Source organism: Trachypithecus francoisi, unplaced genomic scaffold (assembly GCF_009764315.1).
Source record: "Trachypithecus francoisi isolate TF-2019V2 unplaced genomic scaffold, Tfra_2.0 Lachesis_group4, whole genome shotgun sequence".
Taxonomy (NCBI): Eukaryota; Metazoa; Chordata; class Mammalia; order Primates; family Cercopithecidae; genus Trachypithecus; species Trachypithecus francoisi.
In genome coordinates this window covers 17,226,068-17,247,112 of record NW_022681469.1, presented here as the reverse complement: position 1 = coordinate 17,247,112, position 21,045 = coordinate 17,226,068, and the positions used below count along the sequence as shown (strand labels likewise).

General features: G+C 36.2%; 1 protein-coding gene across 4 annotated transcripts in view; it reads left to right on the top strand.

Annotated features, from left to right (window-relative positions):
• AGK (acylglycerol kinase) overlaps positions 1-21,045 on the top strand; it is a 104,076-nt gene that overhangs the window by 54,344 nt on the left and 28,687 nt on the right. For all 4 annotated transcript variants that reach the window (XM_033193975.1, XM_033193972.1, XM_033193973.1 and 1 more), the window contains exons 6-9: positions 601-693; positions 3,973-4,005; positions 5,295-5,389; positions 16,882-16,951. In XM_033193975.1, coding sequence (XP_033049866.1) covers positions 601-693; positions 3,973-4,005; positions 5,295-5,389; positions 16,882-16,951 — 291 coding nt within the window. The remainder of the gene's footprint in view (positions 1-600; positions 694-3,972; positions 4,006-5,294; positions 5,390-16,881; positions 16,952-21,045) is intronic.

The window sequence follows — 21,045 nt, the reverse complement described above, 5'->3', positions numbered from 1 at the left end:
ACCTCCTTTTATTTAGTGCAATACCAGTTATGAACAGTTACCTTACTAGTTGCTTTACAGACTGCTTTTACAACTGTTTTACAGAGAAGCTATCATTATTCCCTCCCTCAACATACATAATTTCAGTGATGAGGAAATTAAGATCCATAGAATTTAAGGTCACTCAGTAAAAAGTAGAAGGGTTGAGATTTAATCTAGGTCTCTTGGGCTCTGACATCTGTGCTCTTGTCATTACATCTGCTTCTCCCTATTTGTATGTACAGTTGACTTCCTCTAAAGGATGTAATAGAATCGGCACTGAACTGGAAATGATGCCTTTGACTAGCTAGCTGTGTAACAGACAAATTATTGGGTTCGAATTTTATTTTCAAAGTAAGGAGCTGACTAGATGGTTTCTGAGGTCCCTCTGGCTCTAAAAGTGTAAAACTGTAACAACTATATGTAATTGCTTTGATAGCTATTTTTTTCATGTCTATCAATTATGTAAAATTTATGAAGAGAGTCAATGTAAAACTTTAAAGAAGATATCCCACATTTTTAAACCTTTAACCTTGTGGCTCTAGGTTGATAAACTTATCAAAGACTTCCTTGGTATTTCAGACAGATTATGAGGGACAAGCCAAGAAACTCCTGGAACTGATGGAAAACACAGATGTGATCATTGTTGCAGGAGGAGATGGGACACTGCAGGAGGTATGACTGTTTTTCTCTTTGAAGCTATTTTGAAGGTGAGAAAAATGGAAATTAAATCCTAGAACAATGGTATGTTGTAATTTAAAGAAATTATTTAATTCATTCTTTTCGGATTGTTGCTCTCTAAAGCTAAGATGGCTTTAAATATTTCTCATGCACTTCCATTTCATTGCTTTTTGTAAACCCTCTACCCAGCACATAGAAAGATTTTTGTATTATCATATTTAAGTTTGATAATATTAATATAATAGAAGAAAAAATGGTGGTGGATGGGATAATCTTGTTATATTTGTTATATTGAAGACTCTTATGAAATAGCCCTGTTTGTAATGGAATCATTAGTTTCCATCATCAGGTATGTTTCTTATAAAATAAACAAATAGAGATTCACCTATCCACTCTCATGTCATTTCCATTACATATAGTATTATACCACATTAATAGGAAGAGGTATACATGTTAAGATGTATGCATCTGCTTTTGTTTTAATATTGCATATTCTCAATGAGATACCACTATGCACCTATTAGAATGGCCAAAATTTCAGAACACTGATGATATCAAATGCTGGCAAGGATGTGGAGCAACAGGAACTCTCACTATTGGTAGGAATGCAAAATGGTACAGCCACTTTGGAACAGTTGGGTGTTTTCTTACAAAACTGAACACACTGTTAATATACAGTCCAGCAGTCATGCTCCTTGGTATTTACCAAAGGAGTTGAAATCCTGTGTCCACACAATTGCACGTGTAGCGGCATTATTCTTAATTGCTAAATCTTGGAAGCAACCAAGATGTCCTTTAGTAGGTGAATGAATAAGTAAAGTGAGGTATATTCCGACAATAGGTATTATTCAGCACTAAAAGGAAGTGAGCTATCAAGCCATGAAAAGACATGGAGGAAACCTAAATGTATGTTACTAAGTGAAAGAGGATAATCTGAAAAGACTACGTACTGTGTGATTCCAACAATTTGATATCTGGAGAAGGCAAAACTATGGAGGCAGTGAAAACATCAGAGGTTACCAGACGTTGAAGAGAGGGATGAATAGGCAGAGCACAGAGGATTGGTAGGGCAGTGAAACGATTCATTATGATACTGTAAGGGTGAATACATTTGGGTTATATACAAATTTGTTTAACACAAATTTTGTGTATTTGTTATATACAAATGTATAAGTGTTATACATTTGTGGAAACCCCATAGATGTACAACACCAAGAGTGAACCCTAATGTAAGCTATGGACTTTGGGTGATGATAATAATGTGTCAGTGTAGGTCCATCAGTTGTAACAAACGTGCCACTCTGGTGAAGGATGTTGATAATGGGCGGAAGGTTCACGTATAGGAGGCCAGGGGGACATGGGAAATCTCTGTATTTCTCTCAATTTTGCTGTGAACCTAAAACTACTTTTAAAACATAAAATTTATTAATAAAGATACCCTTAATGCTTACTTTGGTCCATTAAGAACAATAAGTATGTTACCCTGCAAGTACTCTTCTTTTCTAGCAGCAGAGTAGTGTATTCAGTATATTTTGGGAACCCCTGAAGAGCCCAGTGCAGGTGATCCCACTCACTGCTTAATTATTCAATCCTGTATACTATAATTTACATTCATACCTCATTTCTGATTGCCCGTTGTCCCCATTTGTTGGTTTTACCAGTGTTCAGGGATCAGAAGCTAACAGCAGAGTACTGTCCTAGGTTTGACTTAATTTAGTAAGCTTCTTTTAAAAAGGCTGTGCTAATGATGTTGTAATTGTTTTTATGGCTTTTTAATGAAGTGCGAAGAATATTGATAGCATGCCTACAAAGAAGGAAGTAGACCTCTCAACAGCCCCGTTTATTCCTGAAATTCAGTGAGGCAGGAGAAGATGAAGGGAGGAGACCTGGGTCAGGTTTTACTTTACAAAATGTTTTTAAATAAATTGTGTATTTGGTATAATTACAGTCATATAAAAATATGTGCTGATTAGAAAAAGGATTGGAGAGAAATATATCAAATATAAACAAGTGATTAATAATTGGTTATCTGGGGCCGGGTAGGGTGGCTCATGCCTGTGATCCCAGCACTTTAGGAGGCCAAGGTGGGCGGATCACCTGAGGTCCAGAGTTTGACCAACATGGCGAAACCCTGTCTCTACTAAAAAAACTGTGGACCTCAGGTGATTCGCCCACCTTGGCCTCCCAAAGTTCTGGGAGACGGGGTTTCATTGTGTTAGCCAGGATGGTCTCGATCTCCTGACCTAATTTTTGTATTTTTAGTAGAGACGGGGTTTCACCGGGCGCAGTGGCTCACGCCTGTAATCCCAGCACTTTGGGAGGCCGAGGCGGGCGGATCACGAGATCAGGAGATCGAGACCATCCTGGCTAACACAATGAAACCCCGTCTCTACTAAAAATACAAAAAAAATTAGCCGGGTGTGGTAGCGGGCGCCTGTAGTCCCAGCTACTCAGAAGGCTGAGGCAGGAGAATGGCGTGAACCCAGGAGGCGCAGCTTGCCATGAGCCGAGATCGCGCCACTGCACTCTAGCCTGAGCAACAGAGCATGACTCCAAGACTCCGGCTCAAAAAAAAAAAAAAAAAAAGAGTTAGCTGGGCATGGTGGTGGGCGCCTGTAATTCCAGCTACTCGGGAAGTTGAGACAGGAGAATCGCTTGAACCTGGGAAGCGGACGTTGCAGTGATCCTAGATCATGCCATTGCACTCCAACCTGGGTGACAGAGTGAGACTCTGTTGCAAAAGAATAATATAATAACGATAATAATAATAATAATAATTGGTTATCTGGCATGGTGGAATTATGAGAAATTTTTTTATTTAGGTGTTTTTCACAGTTTTTACAGAATATTGTCCTTCATATTTGTCAATAAGAACGATTTAAGTGCACACTCTCTGAGTGTAGCAAAGTGCTTTTTTCCTGTAAATGTACTTTATAGCAGTAAACTAGGGTTTTCTGTATAATTGATGTATACATCATATTTATACCCATTTTATAGAACTTAAAACATGTTTTTACTAATATGACTTGGAGTTTTTATAATTATTTTATATTAGCCTTTATTGTATTGTAGATCCTAGGTCAAAAATAAAATCTAATTTAGCGCTAATTGTATTGGAGAATACTATATGTTTTAAGATCCAATGCATCTTTTAACAGAGCTTCTAAGAAGAAAACAGGAATAAGTTTATGGTCTATGAAAACTGAATCCAATTCTTTTATTATATAGGAAATACATATTGTTTATAATAATGTTTTATTATTACATTTGTAGGTTGTTACTGGAGTTCTTCGACGAACAGATGAGGTGAGCATTTAAGAAAGTAATTGCATTTTAACTTTTATTTTTCTGTTCTTTATTGCTCTTTCTTTTACTTTTTTTTCCATTTTATATTTTAAAACGGGTACACATTTTGCTTTCTTGAATTTTAGAAAAGAAAATGCTGCTACCCATGTCATAGAACACATATATTAACACATGGGGACTTTTCTGGTTTGGTAATTGATGGCATCCAATAACTTTGACAATGGTTATTTAAAATTTTGTTATGGAATATTTTTTTCAAAGAACTTTTTCGTAAAGAAATTGTGGCATATTCATATAGTGGGAATCATCTAACAGTTAAAATGAATGAACTAAATGTATAAATATCTACATGGCTAAATCTCAAAAGTATTGAATTAAAAAACAGCAGGTTGCCCAGGTATGTTATGCATTTCTACAATGTTTTAAGATTCAGAAAACAATACTATGTATTGTTAATGGATGCCTAGATATGTAGCAAAAGAATAATAATGTGGATGGAAAGGAATCACACCAAATGCAGGATAGTGGCCTCCTCTGGGAGGGGAGAAAGGAGAATAGGTTTAGAAGGGACTTTCATTTTTCTATCATTTTATTTCTTAAAACATATGAAGCAAAAAGGTAAATGTTAACATTTGTTAAATCTAGATTGTGGGCACATGGATGTGTTTGTGACATTATTTTATGCACTTTTCTACAATAGCTAGAAGATCCTTCTCAGTCCCTTTGGTAATAATACATTGTGCTCAGAATTGTTTTGACCCTTATAGTATCTGTTGTATGTGTGGCATTTAATTAAGTTAGCTACTATGCCAGTACCATCTATTACTTGAACTTATTTATTCTCTTTGCCTTATTTGTACTTAAGATAGTTTATAAAGCACTTTCACCTATCATTGGTCACTGTATAAATGGTAGACATTTTTAGTTGAATTTTATCTGCAACTTTATCAAATAATGTGACAACGTAATACAGTCTCTTTTGCACTAGTGCATTGATCTAATATCTTCAAAACCCTCATTATCTTAACCAAATTTCTTTCAAACAGTTGTCATTAATGAGTACTGAAATATTTCTTCCAAATTCTGAGTCATTTTGTTGTCATTGACTGCCTTGTTTTAGAAATTACCCACCTAGCTTTATTTGATTACTGGTCTAGGGATGTGGGAAAGGAGATGGGGAGGCAGATACAGGGTCAGTTATTTGTCATAGTAGACACACCTGTGCTTCTCCACTAAGCCTGATTTTCTGATCATAACAATAAAACTTTCTTCTTCTTTTTTCCCCGTAGGCTACCTTCAGTAAGATTCCCATTGGATTTATCCCACTGGGAGAGACCAGTAGTTTGAGTCATACCCTCTTTGCTGAAAGTGGAAACAAAGTCCAGTAGGTTGTCAATATGGGGAATTAGCATTTGTGGGTGAGCGAGCCTGGGAATGAAAAATTTGTGTATATACTGTAACTTTTTTGAGTTTTGATAGCCTGAAACTTCAAATAATTAAGAGGAGGACCTAGATGAGAGTTCAACCTTTCAGTTCATTGGGAAGTTTCCCAACTTGGTTGTGGGACTCTTATGATAAGTCTCCAGGTCAGGTGGAGGTGAATACTTGATGTCCTTTTGTCAGTTGTGAAGGTAATATCCCTGACCCAAACCGTTTTTGTGCTTGTGCATTGTAAGATTCTTTAGTGAAGAGAGATTTGTGCTGATCATTTGTTTGCTTTAAGTATACACAATGACAAATAGCAAGTCCCTTGTGAAGATTAAACTAGTAGCCTGGCTTCATTATCTTGATATTTAAAATAGATAAAACAAGTAAATATAGCCACATCCTTTTCGGAATACCTAAAGTGGTAGGCAGTGTAGACAAAGTAGACAGGGAAAGCAGTGTAACTCTGACACCTAAATTAAATCTAAATTAAATTTAATTGTGAGTCTCACGGTGTTTTCAGGAGTCAAGCAAATTGTTGGTATCACTCTTCTTTTTTGCTTGAAGGCATTATGTAAACAAAGCTCTGCTCTTTCAAGAAGTTAGGAATCTTGAATTTGAGCGTTGACAGTGATTAATAACATCACTTTGAGCAAACAGTTGTCAAGAAGACTCAAATAAATGGAGAGAGAGCTGAGAGATGAGTTGCCTGATGGTTAATGTAAGCTTTGTGACACATTGGAGGAAGTCAATAAATAAATATTTATTGCATGATTTAATGAAAATTTTCTCATGATTTTTCTGGTTATAATCTTCTAGAATAAATAACAATAATAATACTCAAGTGATTTTCTGTTTTGGTTAAGGAATTTTTTTTTCTGCTTTGGAATTCTTTGATTAGGCTGGCTTTTGTGAATTTATTTTTGCCATTGTAATTTTAGGAGTCAACTATGTATCTTTTAACAATTCTGTATTTTCTTTTAATAAGCACCTTGGTCCAGTTTTCAAAATACTAGGCATACACACATAGATATATGTCAGACCTTCATTCAAACTTCTTTCATGTTTCAAACCTTAATATAATGGGGATTATTCTGTTATTCATTAGCCATCCTGAGGCCTAACTATAGGAGAGGCCATTTCAGTTGGCCATACTTTTTTTCCCAGTTTAGAATTTCTGAGGGGGCAGTAGATAATGACAGTTAATTGCTCACATTTTTTGCTTCTCCAAGATAAATCCTGTCTGATTCAGGTGTTGGTTAAATTAGAGAGCTTATCTTCCCCTGTGTCAGTGTAGATTTTTTGAATTGCTTTAGCCAATATTCCAAATAGCCTATATCATTGATCCAAGGGTAGACCATTTTCCTGGGAGACCCCTTGCCTGTCCGAAAGCTAATTTATAGAGCGTGGCAACCCCCAGGGTCTGAGAGAGTCTTCAGTTTGGGGGAACTGATTTTTCCCTTGTGGTTAAACTACTGTTGTTGCTGCTGCTATTTATAATTTAAAAATTTATAAAACTTAATTTATAAGCATGCCCCAGGGCTCTTAGGTAATCAAGTAAGTCTTTCCTGAGTTCAGAATTCTGTAAGCCTAACAAAATGGCAGGAGCCTAAGGCTGTTTAAAAAGAACAAGCCTTTGCTTTTTGCAATGCTGTCAAGATTCGTTGTACCATAGTTACTACAGAGGAAAAAAAGAATTTTGAATTCGGGATGTTGCACGTAGATAATCCGAAAAGTGCTATTCCATGCTACAGTGCTGCTTTATTTAGAACTTTTAGTTATTGGCAGGAGAATGATAAATTATAGGTTGTGATTTTAGCTGTCTTCTGCCAAGCAATTTAGGAAAAAAATTTAATATAAAAAGACTTTTTGAGTTACAACAATTTTTTTTTTAAGGTCAGCCTCTCAAAGGCATTTACTAAATCAGTGTGTTAAATACTGTTCAGAGTAAGTACAGTGCTTTAGGATCCTTTCTAATAGCTTTCTTCAGAGTTAATATATTCATATCAAAATAACTTAAACTTGTGAGCGTGCTACTTACTTTCTCCTAAACTGAAACTCATATTCCAAACTGCTACCTACTTCCCAAGTAGCATCTGTATTGGAGAGAAAAAATGGTGTAAAAATGAGTTGATAGAGAAACATGAGAAAGTATAATAGTTTCAGCTAGAGTTTAACCCAAGCATTTGAGTTAACGTGTGTATCTTGGGATTTTAAAGTATCTTAAGTTGTACCTAACTTTGTTAGAAACTCTGGTTTAGGTGGATTTGATTCCTTAGGTGTTTACATTTAGTCCTGAGCACATTGATGGGGAGGCCTGTAGAGCACCCAGATTTTAGGTGTGGATTTTTTCTTTGGGAATCCATTAATATCCATTTGATACCTCCAAAGCAGCCTTACAGGTTAAGTTAGCACATCTTTGGAGACAAATTTCATTTTGTGACATGCTGGCTTTGTCCTCTTGGTACTTTCATTCAGTCTCTCTGAACCTCAGTTTCTCTTACCTGTGTTTACCAAATGCACACTAGTAGTACTTCAGAAGATTATTAAAAAGCTAGAATAGGTCTAGTTAGGTAAGTGTAATTATGCCTAGTAGACTTTATTCATATTTATTAAAAATTCATTTGGGGGGACAAACAGTAAATAACAAATAAGTTGACTACAATTACTGATTCTAGATGCTATAATTAAAACAAATATAAATCAAAACAGATAAGCCTCTATTCTACTGCTAACTGCTTCACCTGGAAAAGTTTTTTTTTTTTTTAAAAAAGGAAAGAATGTTTTGTAGTCATTCAAATCAGTTACCATGGGACAGCAACAATTTCTATGAAATTAACAGTATCAACCAGTTCTGTACATAGCAGAATAGATTAGGTGGGGCCCTGTTTGTTTAGGAACTGCCCTTTTTAAAATGGAAATTAAAGTACTTTCTAAATGACTTCTACTTGTAGTTGTACTTAAACTCCAGACAAAATAATAATTTTACTTTATTAATAATAGTTACCATATTTATTTTTCCAAAATATAGCTATGTAACAATAGAGGCAATAGGACACTAACACTGATATACCTTTACAGAAAACATGAAATACTTATGGATAAATCTAACCAAATATGTGTAAGATTTATATGATGGAAACTACAAGTAACCAAAGAGAGAACTCAAGAAGACCCAAGTAAACGGAGATACTTCTGTGTTCATGGATTGCAAGGCTCAGTACTGAGATGTCATTCTCTCCAAAACTGATCTATAAATTCAATACAATCCCAATCAGTGTTTCATAAGGCTTTTTGTAGAAATTGACAAATTGATTCTAAAATTTATATAGAAAAAGGAAGTAAAATAACCAAAATAATTTTGAAAAACAACAAAGTTTAAGGATTTACCCTATCTATTTCCAATACTTACTCTAAAGCTACAGTGATCAAAACAGTGTGGTGTTGGCAAAACAAGAGATATAAATCAGCAGAAGAAAGAGTCCAGAATTAGACCCACACACATATGGACAATTGATTTTTTAACAAGGGCATCAAAGCCATTCACTGTATAATAGAAAAGACAGTTTTTTTCAACAAACAGTATTGGAACAGTTGAACATATACAGAAAGTAAACTTCAATCCATACCTCACACTATATATAAAAATTAGCATAAAATGGATTGTAAACCTATATATAAAACCTAAAACTATAAAAATTCTAAAAGAAAATCTTTAGTCATTAGGGAAATGCAAATTAAATATACCGTGAGATGCCACTATGCATCTATTAGGACAGCATAAACAAGAGAAAAAAAAGCAAACAAAAACCCATCAAATGCAGCAACTGAAACTCTTGGATATCATTTGTGCAAATATGAAATGGTAGCCACTTTAGAAAATGGTTTGGCAGTTTCTTATAAAATTAAACATATACTTACCATAGGAGCAGCAATCACACTTATAGGTATTTATTCAAAAGAAATGAAGACATCTGTCCGTACAAAAACCCATACGTGAATATTTATAGTAGCTTTATTCCTAACTGCCAAAAACTGGGAACAATGCCAATGTCCATCAACTAGTGAATGGATAAACAAATTCTAGTACATCCGTACAGTGGAATATTGATAGTCTATTGATACATCCATTCACAAACAATAGTGTAAATGAATCTCAAGCTCATGCTAAGGAAAAAAGCTGAATTGGAAAGGCTCCATACTTTTCGATTCTATTTTATAACATTCTGGGAAAGGCAAAACTCTAGACATAGAAAACATAGTAATTGTCAGGAGCTGAAGGTGCGGGGAGTGGATTGGCTACGGAGGGTTATGAAGGAACTTTTTGGGATGTTGAAAATATTATATATATTTGTTATGGTGGTAGTTATATGACTGCAGCATTTGTCAAAATGTGTAAAACAGTGTACCTAAAAGTATGAAATTTACTGTGTATATATCATACCCTAATAAATCTAACTTTAAAAAAGAAGTTACACTTCCAGTTTCCAGTTCCACATGTAAGGAGCTTGGAAGTTGTCACTCTGTCCTAACAATAAATAAAAAGCTGAACAACCTGAAAACTCAGCAACTCTTCTTGTATCTGAAGGAGAAGGGAGGACATAGGGCAAACTGCTGCCCCCAAGATTGGAGAGATGGGTGAATACAGGGGATTTTGACTTAACAAAGACACATACTGGAAACCACTTTGGAAACCAGTGCCAGGGTAGGAAAACCTGAACTGTAACTGATAAATTGCTGAAGCTCAGTGTGATTAGCTCTGAGAGGATTCCCAGTCTCCTGGGATCCAGTCATAAGGAGTCCCCCACAATATTGTGAGATATACCTCCAGGAGCTCACAATAAATATCAGAGAAAAATCGCCTTATACTTCTGGCACTGGTGGGGAAAAGGAACCATTTTGAAATATGCCACAGTATTCTGTTCTTCTTAACAAGGCCTGTCCTCAGGAGAAACAAGTTAACCAGAGTCCAACCTGCTGGAGCATTATGAAGGTTTAACTTACTGGGGAAGGGAAATACTTAATTCTACTCAGCTGCAGCCTTGCATGTGGGAGAGGGGAAAAGCCAATTCCAGCCCACTCTAGCCATTCTGTCCCACCTTAGGGAAGAGAAAAAACTGAGAAACACTTTATAAAGTTCAAAGTCCAGAGACATAGGCTCATTAAAGCCTGAGACCTAATCATTGCTTCCCCTCCCTTCACACATTACCCCTACCGTACTAAAGGCCTATTTACTAGCAGTTCATTATACCTGGTATGTCATATCAGATTACCAATTATAAGGCATACTAAAAGGCAAAAAATACAATTCAAAAACACAGAGCAAGCATCAGAGCCGGATGTGGTAAAGATGTTTGAATTAGCTGACTGGAAATTAAAACAATGATGATTAATATACTAAGGAGTCGAATGGATAAAGCAGACAGCATACAAGAACAGATGGGTACTATAAGCAGAGAAATGGAAGCCCTAAGAAAGAATCAAAAAGAAGTGCTAGAGATCAAAGATACTAACAGGAATGACGAATGCCTTTGATGGGCTTACTAGTAGACTGGACATAGCTGAGGAAAGAACCTTTGAGCTGGATGATATCTCAATAGAAACTTTGAAAAGCAAAAAGCAAAGAGAAAAAGGAAAAAAACAGAATATCCCCCGGCCTCTGGGACAACTACAAAAGATGTACTTATAATGGGAATATCAGAAAGAAAAGAAAGAGAAGAAATATTTGAAACAGTAATAACTGATAATTTCTCCAGATTAATGTCAGACACCAAACCACAGATTCAGCAAGCTCTGAGAACACCACACAGAATGAATACCAAAGAAATCACACTGAAGCATATCATTTCCAAATTACAGAAAATCAGATAAAGAAAAAAATCCCAAAAGAAGCCAGAGGACAAAAGGACTTGACTTTTAGAAGAAAAAAGATAAGAATTATATCCAACTTCTCCTCAGAAATCATGCAAGTAAAGGAGAGGAGAGTGGAAAATTTAAAGTATTGAGAGGAAAAGGCTACCATCCTAGAATTCTGTACCCTGCAACATTATCCTTCAAAAGAAAAGGAGAATAGATTTTCTCAGACAAACAAAAATAGAGGGAATTTATCTATCTTGCAAGAAATGTTAAAAGAAGTTCTTTGAAGGGAAGAAAAATGGTAAAGGTAAAAAATTTGGCTCTATGTAAAGAATGGAAGGCCACTGAAGAAATAAGTAAGGTAAAATAAAATCTTTCATTTTTCTTAATTGATCTAACAGGTAACAGTTTGTTCAAAACAACAGTAACAACAATGTATTCACTTGTGCATGCTTATGTATATGTCATATATGTTTTTAAATATAAGTGAAATGACACCAATGATACAAGAGAGAAATTAGAATTATTTTATTATATCAAATAAATATACTCACACTACCAATGGAGTGACATAGTGTTACTTGAAAAGACTTGGATTCGTTGTATATGTATATTCCAACCACTAACAAAAGTTAAAAAGGAGTGTAACTGATATGCTAAGACAGGAGAGAAAATGGAACTGTATAAAATGTTCAGTTAGAATCACAAAAGGCAAAAAAAAAGACAAAAATAGGAGGAAAGAAAAGGGTAACAACTAGAAAAAGCAAATATGGTAGATATTAGTGCAACTGTTTCAATAATCTCTTTGAATATCTGTGGTCTAAATGTACAATTAAAAGATAGCGATTGTCAGAGTGCATAAAAAACGAGACCCAGTTTGTATGTTGTCTATAAGAAACTAACTAAATATAAAGACACTTGCAGATTAAAAGTAAATGGCTGAAGAAAAAAGTACCATGTTAACATTAATAAAGAGAAAATAAGGTTATCTATATTAATTTCAGACAGAGCAGACTTCAAAGCAAGGGAAGTTATCATGGATAAAGAAGAGCATTACATGATGATAAGGGGATCAGTTATTCAAGAAGATGAACCAGTCCTTATTAAGTGTATGTGCCTAACAACACAATGTCAAACTACATGAGGCAAAAACTAGTGGAACTGCAAGATGAATTCACTACCATAGTTGGAGACTTCAAGATCCCTTTATCAGAAATGGACAGATCCAGCAGGCAGAAGATCAGTGAGGACATAGTTGAACTCAACAACACTATCAGTCAAAAAGTTACAGTTGACACCTAGACTCCTTCATCCAACAACAACAGAATACACATTCTTCACAAGCTCACATGGACCATTCACTAAGATAGACCGCATTCTGGGCCATAAAACACACCTAACAAATTTTTAAAAATGGAAATCACACACTGTCTGCTCTTAGGCCACATGGAATTAAACTAGAAATCAGTAACAGAAAGATAACTAGAAAATTCCTAAATCCATGGAGATTATAAAACATGCCTCAAAATAACACATGGATCAAAGAAGAAGTTTCAAGAGAAATTTAAAAATATTTTGAACTGAGAGAAAATGAAAACAGAACTTATCAAAAGTTGTGGGATGCAGCAAAAGCATGGCTTTGAAATGTGTAGCATTAATTGTATATATTAGAAAAGAAGAAAGATCAATAATTTAAGCTTCCCCCTTTGGAAACAAGAAAAAAGAGCAAATTAAATCCAAAGTAAACAGAAGAGCAGAATACAGTTGTCCCTCAGTATCCATGGGGGATGGTCCCAGGACCTTCCAAAGAGACCAAAATCCACAGATGTTCAAGTCTCCAATATAAAATGAAGTACCATTTGCATATGACCTATGCACATCCTCCCATATACTTTAAATCACCTCTAAATTACTTATAATACCTAATATGATATAAATGCTACGCAAATAATTGTTATACTGTATTGTTTAGGGAATCATTACAAGAAAATGTCTAGTATTCCGTATAGATACAATGTTTAAAAAAATAACTTTCATCCAGTTGGTTGAATCCATGAATGCAGATGGATGTGGAGGGCTGACTGTAATACAAATTAGAGCAGAAATCAATGAAATTGAAAACAGGAAATCAATAAAAGAAATCAATCCAAAAGCTGGTTCTTGGAAAAGATCAATAAAATCAGGAAGTTTCTAGTCAGGCTAAGAAAAAAGGATACAAATTACTAATACTAGAAATGAAAGAGAGGACATCACTGCAGAGGCTATCGCTTGTAATACTATGGACACTATAAAGATAATAAAGCAATAGTGTGAACAACTCCATACCCAAAAATTTGATAACTTAGATGAAATGAACCAACTCTTGCAAAGACACAGTTTGCCAAAACTCACACAGGAAAAAATAACCTGTAGGTGAATGGATTAATAAAGTGTGGTACATTCAGATAATGGAATATTATCCAACAATAAAAAGAATTGAGGTATCAAGCCATGAAATAATATGAAAACACCTCAAATGCAGTTATTAAGTGAAATAAGTCAGTCTGAAAAAACTACATATTGTATGATTTTAATTATATGACATTTGGAAAACGCAAAACTATGGAGACAATAAAAAGATGAGTGGTTGCCAGGGGTTAAGGTTTGGGTATAAAAAGCTGGAGCACAGAGGATTTTTAAGGCAGTGGAAATGCTCTGTGTGATACTCTAATGGTATATACATGTCATTATACATTTATCCGGACCTACAGAATGTACAACACTAACAGTGAACCCTAGTGCAAACTGTGGACTTTTTAAATTTTATTTTAAGTTCTGAGATACATGTGCAGAACGTGCAGGTTTGTTACATAGGTAAACGTGTCATGGTGGTTTGCTGCACCCATCAACCCGTCATCTGGGTATTAAGCCCCACATGCATTAGCTATTTGTCCTGATGCTCTTCCTCCCTCCGCCTCACCCCCAAAACAGGCCCTGGTGTGTGTTGTTCCCCGCCCTGTGTCCGTGTGTTCTCATTGTTCAGCTCTACTTACCAGTGAGAACATGCAGTGTTTGGTTTTCTGTTCCTGTGTTACAAACAGTGGACTTTGGGTAGTAATGATGTGTCAATGTAGGTTCATTAATTGTAACAAATGTACCATGTTGGTGGAGATGTTGATACTAGGGAAGGCTGTGCACATGTTGGGGAGCAGTATATGGGAAATCCCTGTACCTTCCCCAATTTTGCTATGAACCTAAGACTGCTCTAAGAAAACAAAGTCTTAAAAAAAAGTTTTTAAAAAATCACAGAAGTTCTTTCAAACTTAGATAATTCAACTTGCTTAAGTAAGCATTAAGGAAAAGCTGTTAGTTTCTCCTTAGTTTGGATAATATTGATATGGACTTTGTGTGGTTATTCTTTCTCATCATTCATTCTAATTGTATATTGATGCTTGTATCCCACCAGTAAAATGCATTGACTTGGGACAATTTGAATATCAATAAGGCAAATAACTGTAATGTATTAAGATATATCAAATATATTTAAATCACCAAATGAGGTCATAGTGATACTAGGTAAATAAAAATGAAAAACTGGTCACTTTTGGAGGATACTAGGAAATCAACTTATTTTGAAAACTGATTTTTAAAAAGTTTAAAAAGTATTCTGACTTTCTTATATGACCAGCGTTTCAGGATATCCAAATTATGAATGAGGGAAAGTTTCTCTTTGCAGACCAGATAATAAACTAGAAGGAATAAGAGAATTAAAAGATTACCAGTTTGCAAGTCTTAATTACTCTAGGCAATGATTATTGATCACCATCACAAAAGGAGAGTCAAGCAGCTACCAGGTACTTCGTGGTGGAAGTACATACCACCATATGGACTATTTTTGCCAAAAGCTTAAAGCCAAATATGTTACAGATTTTCCCTCCTAGACAATGTTTTCAGGAAATACAGGGAATGGAGATGCATGTTAATACCACAGGGATTCAATCAGTAAAATCCAAACTTTAGAAACTCAGTAAGATAACAACCTGTTTCCTGAAGTAGGGAAGAGAAGAGGAGAGGGACTCAATAAATTTGAAGAGACCTGAAATCTATAAGCCAATTGCAAGTCATACATCTTATTTGGATCCTGATTTGAACAAAGAAACTAAAATACTTATGAATTAGTTGGGGAAATTTGAATGTTGACTAAGTATATTTTTATATAAATGAATTGTTTAATGTTTTAGGTATGAAAATAATATTTCACATTTTTTAAAAAAAGTTTTTGTCTTTTGGAGTACATAATAATTTATGGATGAAGTGTTAAAATATCTAGGATTGCTTTAATTGATACAGAGTAGGGGGCAATGAGTGGGGGATGTAGAAGGAAATAAGATTGGCCATGAGTTGGTCATTGTTGAGGCTGGATGAGGAATGTATGGGTTCATGGTATAATCATTTGTACTCTTGTATTTGCTGGAAATTTTACAGAATAAAATAATACATTCAGCAAATGTTAAATGCCTATTATGTGCCATGCACTGTGCTAGGTGTAGGTTTTATACTGGTCAATAAATGGGTGTAACGTATCACTAACCTTGTAGAACTTTCGATCTCCAGAGGAGACAGATGGTAAAGTAAATAAAGAAATACATATCCTAAATTGTGATCTGTCTACTGTGGAGAGTTATGAGTGCAGTTCAGTGATGGAGGTTAGGGAAGGACATCCGTCTAGGCTGGCTGGGATAGGCCTCTGAGGTGGTGATAGTTCAGCTCAGAGCTGAAGGAAGAGAATAGCCAGCCATGCGCAGAGACTGCAGACTGTTTCCAGGAGGGGCGGGCACGCTGGGCAAGGAAGCGCTTGGTGTGGGTGCACTCGTTTGCTCTGAGAGACAGCAATATCTTACTGTGTAGCCACTTGTTGATCCAAAATTTCTTTTGTGCACTATTGTATGTTTATGTGTGTCTAACCTTAGATCTAATAAATGACAAACTCTAGAACTGCTTCTCAGCCTGGCATAGTTTCACATGTGCTACATGGATGTCAATAGTACATGCCTTTTGATGAATAATTTTTTTAACCTATAGGCTTTCCAAATGACTCTTAGAATGTGGATAAGAACAGTCTGTGTTCAAAAGAATCAGCAATTAAAATGAAGCGCATCCTAGTAGTCCTGGAAAATAACAGAAATATGTCTCAGGTTCTGGATTATATTTTGCTAAGATAACTATAACAAGTCCTGCTCTTTAGTTACTCTTCTGGCTGTTAGAGCAAGAATAAATACTGTTTTTGGAAATGCCTGAATTTTTTACAATGAATAAAAAATGTTGTTATTATTTAAGTATCATATTCTCCAATGGTAAATAGGAGTTAGGCACAATGTAGAGATTCAGTAAATGTTAAATGAATAAATGATCGGTGTCTTGTATGAACTTCTCCTTGCCAAAGCTTTCTCTTTGAGTCCCTATAAACTACTAGTACTTTGGGCAAGAGGAAGAGAGAGAGAGGGGGAGAGAGAGAGAGAGATGTGTGTGTGTGTTTGTGCATGAGTGCATGTGGCAGTGTGGCGGGGGAGATGTTGCCTCTTTTTCACAATATGATCATTTCCTTCTCTCTTTTAGACACATTACTGATGCCACACTTGCCATTGTGAAAGGAGAGACAGTTCCACTTGATGTCTTGCAGATCAAGGTAAATCTTTTCATCACATATTGAAAAAACTGTGAAAGTAATACTCACTTACATTTTAAAGAAAATAAACTGTAGCAGTTCAAATGAGGTCATAATGAAAACAATAGTTGCTCTTCCATTCCTACCCCAAGTATTAGTCCCCAGAGAAAATTAATTTTACCTGTTAATTCTAGTTGTTATTACTAATATGCTGTTGCTCCTATTTTTAAAATGTGGCTAAAAACATAATATTTACCATTGTAGTCATTTTTAAGTATACAGTTCAGTAGTGTTAAGTATACTTAACTACTTTTTTTTTTTGAGACGGAGTCTTGGTCTGTCGCCCAGGCTGGAGTGCAGTGGCACAATCTCAGATCACTGCAACCTCTGCCTCCCGAGTTTAAGCAATTCTCCTGTCTCAGCATCCCAAGTAGCTGAAATTACAGGCACCCACCTCCACACCTGGTTAATTTTAACTACTTTTTGATGTATCAGTTTTAGACCTTATCTTTGACCTCTTTGTTTTACAGGCATACCTCATTTTATTACACTTCACCTTATTGCATTTCACAGATATTGTGCTTTTTACGAATTGAACGTCTGTGGCAACCCTGCCTGCCCCAAGCAAGTCTACCAGTGTCATTTTTCCAACAGCACGTGCTCACGTCATGACTCTGTGTCACATTTTGGTAATCCTCATGATACCTCAAACTTTTTCATCATTACTATATTGTTATGGTGATCTGTGATCAGTGATCTTTGATGTTACTATTGCAATTGTTTGGGGCACCATGAATTGTGCCCACATATAATAGCAAACTTAATTAAATATGTGCGTTGACTGCTCCACCAAACAGCCATTTCCCTACCTATCTCTGTTCCCTCTGACACAACAATATTGAAATTAGGCGAATTAATAACCCTACTTAGCCTCTAAGTGTTCACATAAAGAAGAGACACCTGTCTCTCACTTTAAATCAAAAGCTATAGATGAATCCAGGCACGGTGGCTCACACCTGTAATTCCAGCACTTTGGGAGGTCGTGGCAGGCGGATCACTTGAGGTCAGGAGTTAAAGACCAGCCTGGCCAACATGGTGAAACCCCATCTCTACTAAAAATACAAAAATTAGCTGGGCATTAAAAAAAAAAAAAAAAAAAAAAAAAAAGCTAGGAATAGTTATGCTTAGTAAGAAAGGCATGTTAAAAGTTGAGATAGGCTGAAAACCAGGCCTCATGCCAAATAGCCAAGTTGTGAATGCAAAGGAAAAGTTCTTGAAGGAACTTATAGTGCTACTACACTGAGCATATGAATGATAAGAAAGTGTGGCCCGGTACAGTGGCTCACACCTGTAATCCCAGCACTTTGGGAGGCTGAGATGGGTGGATCACCTGACGTTGGGAGTTAGAGACCAGCCTGATCAACATGGAGAAACCCCATCTCTACTAAAAATACAAAATTAGTTGGGTGTGGTGGCACATGCCTGTAATCTCAGGTACTTGGGAGGCTGAGGCAGGAGAATTGCTTGAACCCGGGAGGCAGAGGTTGCGGTGAGCCAAGATCGCGCCATTGCACTCCAGCCTGGGCAATAAGAGCGAAACTCCATCTAAAAAAGAAAGAAAGAAAGAAAGAAATTAGAAAGTTTTAGTGGTCTGGATAGAAGACCAAATCAGCCACAACATTCCCTTAAGCCACAGCCTAATCCAGGGCAAGGCCCTAACTCTCTTCAATTTTATGAAGGCTAAGTTAAGTGAAGAGGCTGCAGAAGAAACGTTTAAACCTAACAGAGGTTGGTTCATGAGGTTTAAGGAAAGAAGCCCTTCTCCTAACATAAAGTGCAAGGTGGAGCAGCAATTAGCTGATGGAGAAGGTGCTGCAAGTTATCCAGAAGATCTAGCTAAGATGATTGACAGAGGTACCCGTACTAAACAACAGATTTTCTGTGTAGACAAAACAGCCTTTTATTGGAAGAATGTGCCATCTCAGACTTTCATAGCTAGAGACGGGAAGTCAATGGCTGGCTTCAAAGTTTGGGACAGGCTGACTCTCTTGTTAAAAACTACTGCAGCTGGTGACTTTTAAGTTCAAGCCAGTGCTCATTTACCATTCCAAAAGTCCTAGGGCCTTTAAAAATTATGCTGCATCTACTCTGCTTATGCTGTGTAACTGGAAGAACAAATCCTGGGTGATAGCACATTTGATTACAGCATAGTTCACTGAATATTTTAGGCCCACTGTTGAGACCCACTGCTCAGAAAAAACAATTCATATCAAAATATTACTTCTTATTAACAAGCACCTGACCACCCGAGAGCCCTGATGGATATGTACAAGGAGATTAATGTTTTCTTGCCTGCTAACAGACATTCATCCTGCATCTCATGGATCAAGGAATAATTTCAACTTTCAAGTTTTATTATTTAAGAAATAAATTGTGGACCAAAGGTCATCAATAGGTGAACTACAGTTTTGGCAACAAAGTGAGACCCCAGCTATAAAAAAAAAACTTTGTAAAAAATTAGACAGGCATGGTGGTGTGGGCCGATAATCCCAGCTGTCATAGATATAGTGACTCATCTGATGTATCTGGGCAAAATAAATTGAAAACCTTCTGGAAACGATTCACCATTCTAGATGCCATTACAAACATTGATGATTCATGGGAGGAGGTCAAAATAACAGTGTTAACAGAAGTTTGAAAGAAGTTGATTCCAACCCTCATGGATGACTTTAAGGGGTTCAAGATTTCAGTGGAGGAAGGAACTGCAGATGTCATAGAAATAACAAGAGAACTGGAATTAGAAGTGGAACCTGAAGATGTGATTGAAATGCTACAATCTTGTAAAATTTGAATGAAGAGTTGTTTCTTATGGACGGGCAAAGAAAGTGATTTCTTGAGATGGAATATACTTCTGATGAGGATGCCGTGAACCTTGTTGAAATGACAAAAAGGATTTAAAATATTACATAAACTTAGTTGACAAAGCATTGGCAGGGATTGAGAAGACTGACTCCAACTTTGGGAGAATTTCTGCTGTAAGTCACATGCTATCAAACTGCATATATCCTGCAGATAAATCTTTCATGAAAGGATGAGTCCGATATTGCAAACTTCATTGCTGTCTTACTTTAAGAAATTGTCCCATCCACCCCAACCTTCAGCAACCACCACCCTGATCAGTCAGCAGCCATCAACATAGAGGCAAGACCCTCCACAGCAAAGAGATTAGGACTTGCTGAAAGCTCAGATAATTGTTAGCATTTTTAAATTTAGCATTTAATGTTAGCATTTTTTTAAGTTAAGGTACATGCTTTTTTTGATGTAATGCTGTTGCACACTCAATAGACTAGTATAATATAAACATACCTTTTATATGCACTGGAAAACCAAGAAGTTCCTGTGACTCATTTTATTGCGATACTCACTTTATTGCAGTGGTCTGGAACCGAACCTGCAACATCTGTGAGATATGTAAGAATTGCTCTCTATCTACTCGCAATATAATTGTATTGCTATTTTTAGTTCCTTTATTTTATTTATTTATTTTTTTGAGACAGGATCTCACTCTGTCACCGAGGCTGGAGTGCAGTGGCACGATCATAGCTCATTGCAACCTCCAACTCCTGGGCTCAAGGGATCTTCCTGCTTCAGCCTCCTAAGTAGCTAGGACTACAGACCCACAGCACCATGCCTGTCTAATTTTTTACAAAGATTTTTTTGTATAGATGGGGTCTCACTTTGTTGCCCAGGCTGTATGTAGTTCATCTATTGATGACCTTTGGTCCACAAGTAGTTCATCTACCTCATATGGTTGTCTTGAATATTAAAAGAGTTAATAAATATAAACAAATATAAAATACTTAGGATAGTGATTTTTACCTGTGTGTATGGTGGCCACCTCTTCCTCTCATGCCCTCCCAAAGGTGAAACTGTTCTCATATCTCATCACCCTATTAGAGTAGCTTGTCTTTTTTTGAATTCATGTTAGTTGGTCATCTTGAATCTTAGCTCTCTGATAAGCTTTTTTAAAGTTATGATTTTGTAGATTATCTGGCTTTTTCTCATTTTTAGGGTGGGACAGTGTTCTTTGTACTTTCCTACATGCTAGGTGGGAA